The 15,673-nt window shown below is 38.5% G+C and overlaps 1 protein-coding gene across 2 annotated transcripts in view; it reads right to left on the minus strand.

The window, feature by feature from the left end:
- Nucleotides 1-8,034: 8,034 nt before the first annotated feature.
- Nucleotides 8,035-15,673, minus strand: part of LOC103253953 (netrin receptor DCC-like) — a 53,935-nt gene continuing 46,296 nt past the window's right edge. For both annotated transcript variants that reach the window (XM_021709590.1, XM_008052153.2), the window contains exons 4-5: nt 11,510-11,652; nt 8,035-8,210 (exon numbers count right to left, since the gene is read on the minus strand). In XM_021709590.1, the coding sequence (XP_021565265.1) occupies nt 8,121-8,210; nt 11,510-11,652 (233 nt within the window). In that variant the 3' untranslated portion in view covers nt 8,035-8,120. The remainder of the gene's footprint in view (nt 8,211-11,509; nt 11,653-15,673) is intronic.

The following is a 15,673-nucleotide window of genomic DNA, read 5'->3' on the forward strand; positions in this document are numbered from 1 at the left end:
AGAGAAATGTTAGATTGGAAATAAGGGAAAACGTTTTAAGAATCATAGAAGTGCCTTTAAAACATGTTAACATTAATGAAAGAATCATAGAAGTGCCTTTAAAACATGTTAACATCAATGAAACAAATGAATGATCAATGAAAAAACGTTCATGAAAGAAAGCCAATGTCAGTCTTTTTGGGTTCCAACTCTGGGTAGGTCTTTTTGATTTTTTACTTTCTTTCAGACTTATTAAATTCGCCTACATGCGTATTAATACATTCTGCTGTTTATATTCATTATAGCTTCATAGAGTGTTTGATGTATGAGAATGTCTTATTCTCCAATCCAAAATCCTTTCCAGAAAAATGTTTACTGTGGAGACAGTAGTTAAGCTTGTCCCTTAACCTCACCCCTTTAGGCCAGACACAGAAGTCCTTTCAATTTTTCTTTAAATAATGGTTTTTCACGGAGATCCTTATCTCGAACTGCCTTCTGTGACAAACACAGCATTGTTTTGTAAGAGATGATTATGTAACTTGAATATGAGAGTGTAATATATGTCTGACATAAAATTGACTGTGTTATATGTGTTGCTTGTATTTCTTGCATGCCAGTCATCTCCTTTAGTATGTTTGCAGCTGCATATTGATATTTCTGAACTCATAGAATAAATGTCATTATTTATAGAAGGTGGAGCTGGAATATCCTTATTTGGAGATGTTCTTAATTGCAGTAAATACACTTAATGTAAAATTTGCTATCTTTTTTTTGGGTTGAAGTCTCACTCTGCCACCCAGGCTGGAGTCCAGTGGCATGTTCAAGAGCCATCCCAGCATCGACTTGCTGGCATCCAACGATCCTTCCACCCCAGCCTTCCAAGTAGCAGGAACTACAGGCACGTGCTACTATGGCTGGCTGATTTTTTGATTTATTGTAGAGATGAGGTCTCGCCAAGTTGCCCAGGCTGGTCTCGAACCCGTGAGCTCAGGTAATTCCCTCACCTCAGCCTCCCAAATTTTTAAGTGTACTGTTGTGTAGCATTAAGTACCATCACATTTTTGTCCCACCATCACCACTATCCATCTCTGGAACTTGATTCATCTTCCACAACTGAAACTTGGTACCTATCAAACAGTTGTTCCTCCAGCCCCTGGAAACTACCAGCCCTCACCCCCTCCCCTGGCCACCACCAATCTACTCTCCAGCTCTATGAATTTGACTACTCTAGGTTTCTCGTATATGTGGAAGCACAGTGTTTGTCTTTTTGTGACTGACTTATCTTACTATGCATAATGGCTTCAAGGTTTACCTATTTTGTTGCATGTGACAGGATTTCCTTAATTTTAAAGTCTAAATAATATTTAATTGAATATGTATGTACCACATTTTGCTTATCCATTAATATCTATGGACACTTGGGTTGCTTCCATCTTTTGGTTTTTGTGAATAATGCTCTAATGAACAGAGGGGGTCAAATATCTGTTCAAGTCGCTTCTTCGGGGTATATTCCCAGAAATAGAATTGTTGGATCATGTGGTGATCTATGTTTAATTTTTTAAGGAAACTCCATACTGTTTTCCACAGCGACTATACCAGTATACATTCCCACCATCAGTGAGCTTGGGTTCCAGTTTCTCCACATCCTTGAAGATCTTTACATACATTTTTTTCTCTAGATGAAATGATAATTAGCTGAAGAAAAATGGAAACAGTTAGATGAGCTTTAAAGTGCTCATCTGTTCTCTCATCTGTGATGCAATGCCTTGAAATGATAACTTACTGAAAAGTTCTCGGCCCAAAAGAGTTCATAAAACCTTTATTAATACATGACTTTCTATTGAAGGATATGTCAAACATAATCTTTCAAAACTTATAACTCTATATTGTTCAACACATATGTGTCACCATATTCTGCTGCTGACACTAGGAGAATAAAAAGTCTGGGATGGAGAAGATTTCACTCATTTGGTGTTTGGCGTGTTGAAACTGGATCACAGATGGAAGGATCTTGTCCTGGGTGAATTCCCCAGAAACAGATGCTGCCATGAAGATTTGTATGAAAGGGATTTAGGATGATGTGTTCCCAGGAAAAACAATCAAGAAGGTAAGGCAAGAGGAAAAGAGAAGGGAAGCAAACCAAGTGAACAGACATTCCTATGGGTGCAGGATTGTGAAGCAGTTATCTCCCCAGGGAGTCCCTTTGGCTTGGTCCTGCAGGAGTACTCTGTAGATAAATCGGGTTACACCTTAGAATCGTCTTCTTCGGGGCAAAGGGCCTGGAGTGTCTGATTGCTGTTGGCAACGAACGGTCAGATATTTCCAGCTCTCCTGTGCATGCAGGCACGTTCTAGCAGCCTGAAGTATCTATCTAATAAAAAGACATGGGTATTGACGGCTGGGACTGAAAGCACACTGGGTGTGACTATGATATAACGAAACAAGCAGACATGGCATAGTCTGACAGCTTCCACCACAAATGCTCATCAAAAGCAATACATTTGCCATGGCGTGGATGTTTGATCCCTCCCAGCTCCTCAGTGTGGGAGTCAGGGCCCCGTTTGGGATCATGGTGGTCAATCTCTCACGACTCGTTTGGTGCAGTCCACAGGTAAGGGGTCAGTTCTCACTCTACTAGTTCCCAAGGGAGCTGGTTGTTTAAGGGTCTACTACCTTCTCTTCCTCTCTCTTCCTTCCCTTCTTGTCCTGTGATTTCTGCACACGCTTGGAGCAGATGTTGGCACCTGCTCTTCGCACGGTCTTCAGAACTATAAGTCAAATAAACCTCTTTTCTTTTTAAATCTCCCAGTCTCTTATTTCATTAGGCAAACACAAAAGGCCCACGGCAACGGCTCCTAAGGATAAGTACAGGCAGGCTGGGTTCGACGCAGTGAGAGTGTAGTACAGCCATTTACAAGGAATGACGTGAAGAAAGAAACTTGTATCAAAACTTTATTTATTAAACAAAAAATGCACCATTGGAATAACATTTCTATAAAAAATGAATATGAGACTGTTCTACAGTGATTACAAAACCCCCTTTTCCTCATGTAGTAGTATACAAGATCGTGTGTAGAAACAGTCATTGTTTTAAACTGTAAGCAAGTTTCCTTTCTCATAGAACAAGATTTACACTTAAATATTGCAATCACTAGTCTAATTTGGTTAACAATGCTAGAGTCTGACAATTTAAAGAAACTCTTTGTAGGCTCAAAATCCCTTTTTTAAAAGGTATTTTGCAACAACAAAAAATTTCTTTCTCCACTAAGGCTAGTTAAAGCTGTAGTATACCCATTTCTACCAAATAAACTTATCACTAGCACACTAACAATTTGAGTTGCAAAGCCCTTTGAGAAAATGAGTAGCATTGATCTGAAAAATGCTTCCAGAATTATCTTAGGTTTGGTGTTATTTTCTCTGAATGACCCTAGAAAGGGAGAAGGCGGTGATGATGGAACTTCAGTGAAGGCTTTGCCTGGACTGGACATCTCGTCATACTCAGCAACGGACAATTCATTTCCAAAAGCGGTCCCTCTGAGATATGGAACACTGCAGCTTTAACAGCCGTACCTAGATCCCGACCAGATCTCCCTTTTTATCATAAATTATCCAAAAAGAAGCCACTCTAAATAATAAATTAAATATTACTTATAAAAAGTACACCCCATTCCCACCCACCCTTCCCCCCCAAACAAACTGACAATTCACAAAGTTCAGAATTGTCAGGTTTACCCTACAATAATAAAAAACAGCGTTTCTCCTCCTCGCCAACATTCCTTTCTTGCATCTGAAAACACACGTTCAGCACGCAGTGAGATCCCTTGGCCCATGCCTCCGTGTTTGTGGCATCGCGTAGAGTTTTGCTGCTGCTCTCCTACCAAAGGAAAACCATAGGATGGCAATGTACAAAGGCTCTCTACTGAGAGCAGGAGAGAAAAGTCCTTCAGAGAGTGCACCTGGAAGTCCGCCAAGTGACCGTTATCCCATGATGGCAACAGAGCCCCTATCAGAAATAATATTCATTTGTTGATATGGGTGTGGCATTTTGTTTCCCCTATAACCTCACTGACCAGGAAGTGCTCAGGCATTCCTTTTCAGAATCAATATTTTTTGAAGCAGGTATCTGGCTAGCAAGATGCATGGAGGCTTGGATGCATATTGTTTTCACTGGAATGGAATATCCTACAAAATACCTATCTGTAATTTTTCCAAAGTATCCAATTTAATTTAAGACACTAGACTCGACTGAAAATCTCTTCTGTGTAATACCAAAGTGGTTTCCGAAAGTCACCAGAGAAATACAAATTATCAGTAAAATGTTTTTGAATGCAATTTAAATGGAGAAAGAGTGTCGAATTTAGTGTACGGCTGCCTCTGCAAGCTCCAACAAGCAGGGCTCTGCACTGCATATTGTCTATGCACAGGCCAGGATGCTGACCTGCAGGGCGACCAGCAGCTGCATGAACACATGAGCTGGGCAACACGGGAAAACAACCCTGCTCCTCTTCTATTTTAAAGCTCAGATGATTTTGTTGTCTTTCAACATGTACAACTTGGTAGTTTTCTATTTTATTTTCTTTCATTGACTAGACATGAACATTCCAAAGCCATGAAAGTCTGGGGCTAGGATACTGTTTTATCTAAAAGGGTAAGGTGATATCATTAGAGGTAACCTTTTGTTGGAATTACAGCCCAACTGCCATATCTGAGATACTCTACTAAATTTGGAGACAACCCTAAGAGGCTTGTTTAAACAAAGTCAACGGAAGTACCTGAAAGGTGGATACGTATCAGCAGTCACTTCAAGCACAGACACTGATGGCTTCCAGAAAGACCTGTGCTTAAGAGATTCTTTACTGGAAAAGCCCATGAGCGCCATGATTATCAGTTTTAGAATGTTGTCTGGAACATCACTAACACCACTAATGCTGGGGGCTCTCTTTTCATAGGTAGTGCCCAGACAGGACTGAACATTTGCCCCACGTAAAATAATATTTTGAAGAAACTGATGTTATATTCAACAGAAACCTTAATAAATCTGTCTCATCTATCACTGGCTTCGGCTTGGTATTTTTTTTCAAGTCGTTCAATTGGGTGTGCATTTTGTAAAACCTAATTGTAAAGTTGTAGTATTTAAATATTTTAGAAATTGATAGCTCTGTTATATAAAGAGGCATGAATGACTGATTTCTTATTGGGTGTGAATCACTAAGAAATATTAAGCTTTTGGCTGCAGCATCTCCCAAATATTATTTACAGCTTTTGAGTGATCTGCATTTTTGTGTTTCACAAATACAGAAATTTCTAGAGGAAAGAAAATAACTTTCTTATCAGTGTGAAATAGGAAGAAAAATGCCAATTTTTTATTTTTATTTTTTACAAAGAGGCTCTTGCTTGACAGTACAGCTTGTTGCAGTAGACTGCCAAGTTTGATTTTCTTCTTTTTCAGGGAGAAATGAGTTCTGGTGGCAGAGCTGGTGGTTGACTGTCAAGCATCAGCCTATGGGAGTCAGAGAGATTTATGAGCTTAAAGAGCCCGGCATGCTGTGAGCCAGGTTCAGTAGCCATAAAACAGAAGCTATCTCACAGTATTCACAGGTGTCTTCTTGTCAAGACATCAGGAGACTAAGAAATTTAAAAGTTACCTGAAAACTTGGACAGGCAATTGTGTATATAATATGTAAACCATTTGAGGGCATGGGGAGCAGAGCCATCGGGAAGTTGTGGAAAAGTAATTGTATATTTAAACTACCAGGTAAAAGACACTAGAGTCTTTTGAGGATGTTTAAATGGACTCTACTACATATTCAATGCATGATGCTAAGATATATCAGCATCGCCAATTATGAAAATAAGTCATTGCATTTGATTAATAAAGAAAGTTTTAAGAATGTGCAGCAGAACTATAGCTCCCACTGAAAACAACATATACTTTGAAGGGATTTTTGCACGTTTTAGTTCCCAAAGTCATTCACTTTGACTAGAGGGATCCAGGATTTTGTGAAAATGCTAGTTTTATTGGTTGGCCACCTACACGCTACAGATTGAAGTTGTGTGACTCAATTCGTCCAATCTGAGATTGGCAGTCTCTTCCAAACTGAGCACACAGAATGCCGTATGCTTCCAGAGAATGTTCCTTGTTTGCTAGTATTAGAAAGGGGAAGCCATTCTAAGATCTAGAGAAAGTTAGGCTAGCCTCATGAACATTTTCTTTTTTGAAGTAACCTTTCTGAAGAATTCAATATCATGTTAGGAAACGCCTTATTCCAGGTCAGTGGAGGATTGCCTGTCTAAGTGCCCACAGTAACACATCTCATAGAATAACGTTACATAGTTCTTTGGAAGAACTTCCAGAAAATCTTAGTAGGTTGAACACTCTTGTTGAAGGAACAATTTCACAAACGGACCAGACTTTCTAATGAACCATTTGAACAGCCCTCTCTTTGACATCAGATTTCCTTCCCGACATAAAACTGTAAAAAAATAATCTGAATTATTACTTCTGTTACAGTGCCATTTTGCTCAAAATATTTCATTCAGGGATTCATATATAATTACTCACCTAATAAAAGGAGCTATTAGGTTGTAAAGATCCTATCCCTTCCATGCTCTTTTAAAATTATGACCTACTCAAGCTTGAAATCAAAGGCAGAGCTGAAAGGAATAATTCAGCTGAAACTCTCTCATTGGGTTTCCAAGTCGCCTAACTGATAAATATGCAAACTAGCTCCCTTTTGGCGATTCAGCTGCATAAACAGGGATTAACTCCAAACACAGCTGAAATTCAGAAACTGAAAGGTTGCACACAAAATGTTCTTACTTTCTGCTAGCTCCAAGCTGTAGATAAGCATGGCAATAGACGTTTAACATTCTAGCTCACAGTTTAAGATGCTGCCTTGGAAAGTATCCGCTGGTACTGACAATGTATCAGAAGCATCAAGCGACACCTGCCCCTCTACCTCTCCCTAACTTGGGCACAGGGATGGTGTAGATGGTTCCCTTGGCAGCAGGGCCTGGCAGCAGTGCCAGTGCTGACGCTATCGGCAGAATTGATGTCATCCAAGAGAAGGTACTGGTGGAAACTGCCTTTAATTTTCCTTCCCTTTCTCAGAGCCTGCTCTCAGAGAGTCTGCCTTTTCCATGTGGGGTCCAGGGGACATTGTCAGGAAGCTATAGGATGCATGGAGCTGGCCGCTTCACCCATGGCTGGTTTCCAAAGAGAAATCAGGAAGGGATGGGACGGAGGGGTGGGGAACGCTCCTGGCTAGACTCCTGAGGAAGATGGCCTTGGTGAAGCTTTGAAATGGCATCACAGTGTAGCATGGCACCAAAGCCACCCAAGTTGAAAAGCGTCCTATTACAAGCCTAAGCACATAATTATCTTGTATCTGAGAAGACTGCATATTGTATCCTCTTTCCAGAAATATACTGCTGGCAGGGCGCCACTAGTTGCATATTTTTACGTTCCTGTACTCCCGACATACATGCTAACCAAGGGTGGATTTACAAATACTTGCCAACACAGGTGAATTTTATAACCACTCGCTAATATCCACCAATTGTGCAAGATGAATGGCTGCGCTCCAAACGTAAGCATTTTCTGCCTTTCGTTTATTTACTTATTTGCTTTTTGTGCTGTAAGAAAAATAGCCAATCCTTTGGTGCTGTGTAGTGGAGAATTCTCATGGGTGCTTTAAAGTGGAAAACAAAATAGTGAGCTTGCACTGGTTTGCCATGGCATGGTACAGGCTGAGATAATGCACTTGCATTTTGTAAGACTAGACCTACACATCAAACAACAGGCCTTGACAAAGGAAAACACAGGCATTAGTTCGGACAGTGTGGTCACTGCAGTGACGAAGACTCCAGACTATTCTAGCAGCGTCAGCTTTGGCGTTGCAGTGAAGATGCATCTTTGCTTTTGTTGAGGGATCTCATAATCATCGTTGTACCATTCTTGATGCTTATGAGAGAAAGGATGCGTACTCCTTCTGAACTGCCTCAGGATCTTCCTTAATGAGCGGGTCTGGTGGTTGACCTGTACACTGGTTATTGTTCTTGGACACAGGTGGGCTGTCTATGGGTAACCGGTATGCTGCGACGTTCCCAGCAAATTCACCTCATCCATTTAGCAAGGCATGTTAAAAGGCCGAGCCTGTGATGGCATTAAGCTGCTTCATGAGCCCCTCTAGGCTTGCCATTTGTTCACTCAGATCGTCCTGCTCGTATACCTGTGGAAAGAACGGGAACAAAGAGTGAGTACCAAATATCGATCCATCCCTTTTGGGAAGGCAGGGGGCCATGGCTAATTGGGTCACTGAGTATTCTCAAGCCAGACACAGAGGCCTACAGCCGAGGCTGTCTTCAGAGCATATTCGCTGAATGAAGATGCTGGTAACAAAAAAGGTGGTCATAAATGATTGCATACTGTTTCAGTGACGCCATCCCTGTGATAAGGAAATGTTTCGGAGTCGAAAAGATCTCATTTCAAATCAAGTTCTAACAAAATTACTCTTGTTGTCTTGGACAAGTTAGTGAACCTCTCTGGTTTTTTCTTCATCTATAAAATGATAATGACGATGACATCTATTTTCTAGACTATTTTGAAATTCCTGTGAAATATTTAGTGACTGTCGTGGGATCTGAGACTTAGTGTGCATTCAATACATTAGCACCGTCTGCTTTCAGTAGGCTATCCATCAAGAGGCAATTTTTTTTCTTTGTAACATGACATGGGTCTATCATTTTATGTGAGAATTTGGTGGGCTTGGCCTTGACCAATACACAGTCTGGGGATGTGATAATTTGTGTGTGAAATCAAAATTCATGCCCCGAGTCAGAGTTAGTTCCACACACAGATATGAAGAGGCTCTGGTGGCATGATTTGAATGCTGGATAAAAGAAGCTGAACTGCAGAAAACTTAATGAATACATGCTCTGGAACTCTCACTCACTGTAAGTCACTAGTACCATGTTAGTAAGTAATAGGATGACTAGTAATCACAAACACCAGGTCACTAGCTGTATGAATTCTGATTCTGAAGGATCTAGAAATCTACACTCTAAAAATTTTTTAGGTATTTTTATTGCTAACCAGAAGGGGAAACAAAGTATAAAAGCACTGAGGTTGTAGTGTTGATTAGAATCCCAGGTCTTTTATATATTTGCACTTAAACAATTTTTTTTAATTTCTTTTTTTTTTTTAGTCAGTCTCTTTCTTGACAAATGGGAATGGCAAGCTTGCCTTATTGAGTAATTGGGAGGATTCAACAAGTCAATGCTGCCCAGTGGTAAGTGTTCAATAAATGTTAATTTTCTGTTTTCCTTTCTTGACATGCCATTTGTTTTGACTTGCGTACACACGCTCGACTTAATTATTCTTGGCCAACCCATTCAGTTAATTAAGTGATTGAACCAATGGGGTCTAAGCCATGATTTCTAGCTCTGTAGAGGCCAAGAACCATTGCTTGGTAGCATGGTCAGAGGTGTGTAGCTGATTCTGCCAAATAAATACCCTTGTCTCAAAAGAGCATTGATAGAATTTGCATGGGAGATAGGCATGAAGCAACTCCAGCCACTGAAGAAACAGCTCAGAATGCATGAGCTTCCTGCAGAAATCTCATTGTGTCAGTACATGGTTTGGCCATGTGCTCACAATCTTCAGGGCTTCACAGGGGCTTCTGGAAAATTTAACATCACATGTATTTCACAACGTGAGCTTATGGGACATTGCCGATGTAGATTACTCGCCCCATTCTTGTACTTCCTTTCATGAGTATTTCTTACTCTTCCTAATGCTATTCCTCTGGCTGTCACACTTTGGAGTCAAACATAAGTGCAAAAATGAGCCACCTTACATGATTCCTGGCGAGATGAGATACTTTATGCAAATTTGTTGTGAGTTTGATCTGATTTGAGATGTGGCCACAAGCTCTGAGGCTAAACAAATATCGAAGTAAGCAACTGTATTCTGGCAAAAGTGCATTAGATTCTTAAATGCTTGAATTCATTAAGTATGGTAAGTATATACCACTCTTCTGCCAAACATTCACACACACATACATATATTCAGCCTCCTTGATTTCTACATAGTGAAAATATTTCATTGCTTGCAATCTGGAAAAAGATAAAGTCAATAAAAATAATCTCATCCTTCATTCCAATGAAATGGTCCTTTATTTTGACAACAATTAGATTTCAGAAGAATATATAGTTTTGTTTAAAAAAACTGATAGCTATATTACTCCCAGAGGTCTGATTTTATGTGATCTATTTATATTTTGATATAGTTAGAATTTGCTTAATATATAATTTGTAAATTTTGCAGAGACTCTATTTGTGCATGAAGAAAACAGAAGCTAGTTGGAAATGCAGCGGATATATTTTAATTTCACAATTTATGGTTGAAGAAAAGCCAAGTGAATTTTAATTTGCTCTTTTCATTTTTTTCTCCTCTAGTTCCCTGATATTTGAAAGTATCTGGTCTATTAGTTCCTTAGCCTTCTTCTACATATTTTCTTTTGAATTATATTGAGACACAAACAAAAGTATTCTATAAATAGTTGCCTCTGGGCCACGTCTTTTCAATCTCTTTGCATTGCGTTTTTGGGATAAGTGCTTTTTCTTTTAAATTTTTTATTTTTTTCATTATTTGTTGATCTTCCTTCTGAGTTTTCCAATGGGACCGCTTTTTAGTTTCTTCCTTTAGTAATTGACCTTTTCTTTATTAAATAATTAAATGATCGCTTCATTTCTAAATATGTCTATTTCTTTTTTCTTCTTAAACTCCTGCCTTCATCATTTTGTATTTTCTTCTTCTCAATATCCTCTATATTTCTGGGTGATGTTATGATTTCAGAAGAAGCATGTATAACTTCAAAGAATCCCTCGGAATACAGCTTTTTGTTACCATGGCTTTTAATTTTAAAGAGAAATTACATAAGCTAGGCATGATGGTGCATGTTTGTAGTCCCAGCTACTTGGGAAGCTGAGACCGGAGGATTGCTCAATCCTAGGAGTTTGAGGCTGGCTGTAGTGTGTGATGATCATACTCCAGCATGGAAAATATAGCAAAATCCTGTCTTTAAAAAATAATAGATAAATAAATAAATAAAATAATTATAATTATATTGTCTTATTTACAGGAATGCTAAAGTACATCATCCCACTGCAAGGCAAAATATATAAATATAAGTACATACACATATGTACATGTAAATATGTATATAGTATATACGTATGAATGTCAAATCCACATCCGGTAACTATCTGTCTGTGGCTATCTGCTTGTTTTTCTAAGACTGTCCTTACACATTATCAACTTTTTTATGTATGAAGTCTCTGATATAACTTTTTCGTTAAGTTTTTTCCTTTGTATTTTATAGAAGTGCAGGAAAACAGAACAAAATAAACAACAATAAGAACACCAAGGGCCTAGGGTCAATGGTGAGTGTTCATTCATTGACACTGGATTACATAGCACCAGTCTCTCCTTTCCCAGATGAAGCATGAATTTCAAAGATCCCCTTACGTTGGCTGTATCCTCTGTTGGTTTGTGGCTCTCCTCGGATACTTCAGGGGCTGTTGGCACAGAGACGGGAAGCAAAGGGGATCTTGCTTTTCCAGCCAAGCCAAGAGAGGCTGTTTTAACATGAGTCTTCGGGAGAGTGGGACCTGAAATAGACAACACCAAGCAATGAAAGTAACGTATAAAGCATTCTGAGCAACAGTTTCTCAAGGACATGTGCCAAATTCAGTAAGTTGGCATTGATTCCAGGTTGCTACTCATTCTATGGTATAAAGACAAATTCTGACACAACAGGATCTTTTTATTTCTACTAAATGGATGATACTTTCTGATTAAGCCTTTCCCGAGGAAGCCCCACCAGTCTTATGTAATCTCAAGTGAATTCCAAGGAATGCTGTAAAAAAAAGTTGCCTGGGAGCTCTGGACTGTTCATCACACCCTGTGAAGTGTAAGGCAAAAGTATGTGGTGCCAGTTTCAGCTTAGGGTCAGAAAAACCCTGTGCTAAACCACCTAAATAAACCCTAAAATGTACAGCAGAAACAAAGAAGATTCGCCAAGTTAGTGAAGTTAGAAGACCTGGTTGCTCTGATCTACAAAGGAGTATTAGATGTTACAGTAAAAAAAAGTTATTCATGGCTAACCTGAGAGAATATCATTTTTAATTGTAATCTGGAAAAGAAAAGACACAGTTCTCTCCTGACCAGTGTAGCTTTTGTTGATAAAAGACATTCCAATGCTCATGAAAATCATTTGAGGAACTGCTGAGTATCTGGGTAGATGACATTTCTGTCTACTATACATAAGGGTTACTTTTTCTATTTGGTAATTTGCCTTATAAATCTTGCTCAGCTTATAGCAGTAATACAACTTTGTCCCTATCGCCTAAGAAAAAACTTGTGTAAAGGCTTATTGAATCAGTTAATACACCTCACATAACTAAAAAGTTTTGTCATTCTTGGTATTATAGCCAAGAGCTCAGCAAAAAAGGTGTGGAGTAAGCCATGGCAAGAAGGCTGCCTCAGGTCTCACAGAGCATTCATGATGACATTTTAGTCCTAATAGGGTCCTGGGTTTCGCCAAGGAAATGTTATTTTGTCTATACTTTGGAAAATAGTTTTTTAGTTAGTGAAGCTCAAAGGCAAATCGACAATCAGAGAAGTAGGGATAATTTGCTTATTGAGAAGAAGAAAATGCAAAGAAAGTCGAACGACTCAGCGATCCTCTGGATGATGGTTGCCATGAATGATAAATTCTAACACAAACACCATTCCCATACCATGCCAAAACATATAAGTCCTTCATATGTATACCTTTTTACTCTCAAACTTCAGGGATCAAAAGCCTGCAATTGGAGTGATGTATCACTAGAGGGTGATCTTAGGTTTTTGTTAGCTCAGATGAAATGAAATGGAAAGACAAAAGAAGCAGCAATCATTTTCTTAAGAGAGGAAGCGATATTTACTGAGTGCTTACTAAAGTTTAGATTTGTGCCAAGCACTTTAGATTTATTTTAGGCAAAAGAGCACCGTGAGGAAGAGTTTGGGATTTATAATAATCTAGTCTGCATTCAGATCTGTGCAATCCCTTTCAGCTAAACTTGCCTTGGCCTGTTTTTCATCTGTGAAATAATAGGAATAATAATAACTTGCTAAGGATTAAATGAGAGTGTGTATTTAAAGCGGTTGATATCTAGTACCTTGTTCAAAGAGGAATAGCTAGTGTTAATATTTGTCAAAAAAATCCTGCTAAATATTATTTCCTGTTCACATATGTGGATGCCAAAGTGCAGAAAAAATAAGCAACTTGCCTAGGTCCACAGATAAGAAAGCAGGCAGGTGGGATAAGGGTTTGCACAAAGATCTATCCAACGCCACTGAGTAAATGAAGATTTATCATTGAATCTAGCTCATTCAATATACACGAGCTTTCTGAGGAAGCAATATGCATGAACATGCAATCTAGTTCAAAGGACATGCATAACTTGAGGGGGAAAGCTATTTATTATATCACCATTTCCCATAACTGCAATGTAAAGAGAAGAGAAAACCTTTAATAAACGTCAGCATTGACTTGAAAGTTATTTTATCATGTTATTTTAAATATATAAAATCATAAAACTTGCAATAAGCATCACACCTTATAGTTCTTAGGCTATGTTATAGAGTCCAAACACATTTAAAGTTACATAGAAGAACCTTATAAAAACAGCATGCTTTGAGTTATTGTCATTAACTGAATACGATAAATGAGGTTGTTGGACTAAGACAAAATTGCAGAATGAATTTGGTCCTGGTGTTATATCACAGCCATTTTGGATTTGTCGTGTATGGCCAGTTTTCATTATCAATATTCTCTAACTCTGACTGTCATGTCAGATGGTCTGCACTGGGTGAGAACAAATCATTTGTCTATTAAGTTTTCCTCTATCCTTTTCTCTTTGGCCTCTGACCATAACCACAGTGCTCCTGGCGTCATCTTAGCTGTAAACCCAAATACAAAGGCAGGCACTAAAAACTCTGGCAGAGCAATGCTATCAGATGGTCTCCAGATGCTCTACTATGAATGATTTGTAGATCACTATTTAAGTGAAGGTACAAAGTTTAAAAAAAGTTCCACAAAGTTTAAAAGCTTCAAAAAGAGGTGTGAACCTTAGGGATGTATCTACCAACCTTCCATTTTGAGTTGTGTCACCTGGATTATGTGTTTGTTCACTTCTAGAATGCCAGCAATGTTCTGATTAAATCTGAGGTTAGCTTTATTGTCACTAAAGCCGCTTCACTGGAATTTTTTGGGATTCAACTCTTATCCTCTCCTGTGTTTAGTGCAGCAGCTGCATTTTAATGACAAACTCTTGTCCATACATATCTTTTAACTCATATTTCATTGTATTTTTTTTTTTACCTAGACCGCCTTGATCATAAAGCTACTTATTTTACTTATTTTTTATTCTTAGTATTAAAAACATTTAAGGAATTTTCTTCTGAAAATTTAAAATTTAATCCTGAAATAAATACACACAATGTGTGTTTAACACATACTGAAAATCAATTCTCTGGAACACAGGTATCTATAAGAATAAGTAAACAGTATTGGCATCGCTTGTTATGTAGTAATAAAGATGCTGGTAATAAAAGAGATGGTGATAAATGATTGCATACTGTTTCAGTGACTCCGTCCCTGTGACAAGGAAATGTTTCAGAGTCATCTTGCTTCAAATCAAGTTCTACCAATTACTAGCTTTGTCATCTTGGACAAGTAAGTGAACCCCTCTGAGGTACGGTTTTCCTCATCTATAAAATGTTGTTGATGACATCTATTTGCTAGGCTATTTTAAGCCTCCTCTGACACGTTTAAGCCTATCATGGTGTCTGGCATTTAGTGTATATTCAATACATTCGCTTCTTTTCCTCTTAATAGGATACCTATCAAGATATGAACAGAATTTTTTTTCTTTGTAATATGATATGGTTGACTTTTTGTGAGAGAATTTGGTGGGTTATGCTGTGACAAATGAAGAATCAGGGAATTATGGAGGGTTAGTACCTCTTTTGTTCTCAGAAACTTACAAAAATAAAGATTCTTTGGAATTTACCAGGTTGTTGTATATAGCTCCCACTACTTATTTTATGATCATTTTTGTCAGTTTCATATGTAGAGAAACTGGGTTCCCAAGCACAGTCTACAGTTATCCCTATAGAAATAGATTCTTATTGTGTATATTTTTCCCAGGATCCCAAACGCTTGGGTGTATTGCATGATGTGTATCATACTGTGTCTGCCATTTTCCTACTATTACATTAGGGCACAGGCATGCCTAAAGAGTATCATCATTCAAACTCATTAGAAAGATCATGATAATGACTGAATTTCTCTCGTGCCAAGGCAACAGTCATACATTCAGAATGTACTGATTGTTGGACAGATGTACAAGATGGTGTGTGTCTTGCCAAAGGAATCAAAGACATTGTCTCAGCTCAGAGACCACATTGTGTACTCAAACCTCAGATGGCTGCCTTTTCTCAAGTAATATTCACAGAATCACAGAAATTTAGAGCGTCAGAACCTCAAGGGCTCTTGGAACTCATCAAGCAACCTTTCCTTTATTCCATTGACGAGAACACCAAGGTCCCTGGAGATCAAGAGATCAAGGTAGAATTAATTTTAAT

Source organism: Carlito syrichta, unplaced genomic scaffold, assembly GCF_000164805.1.
Source record: "Carlito syrichta isolate Samal-C Ts95f unplaced genomic scaffold, Tarsius_syrichta-2.0.1 Scaffold258506, whole genome shotgun sequence".
In the NCBI taxonomy this organism is placed as follows: domain Eukaryota; kingdom Metazoa; phylum Chordata; class Mammalia; order Primates; family Tarsiidae; genus Carlito; species Carlito syrichta.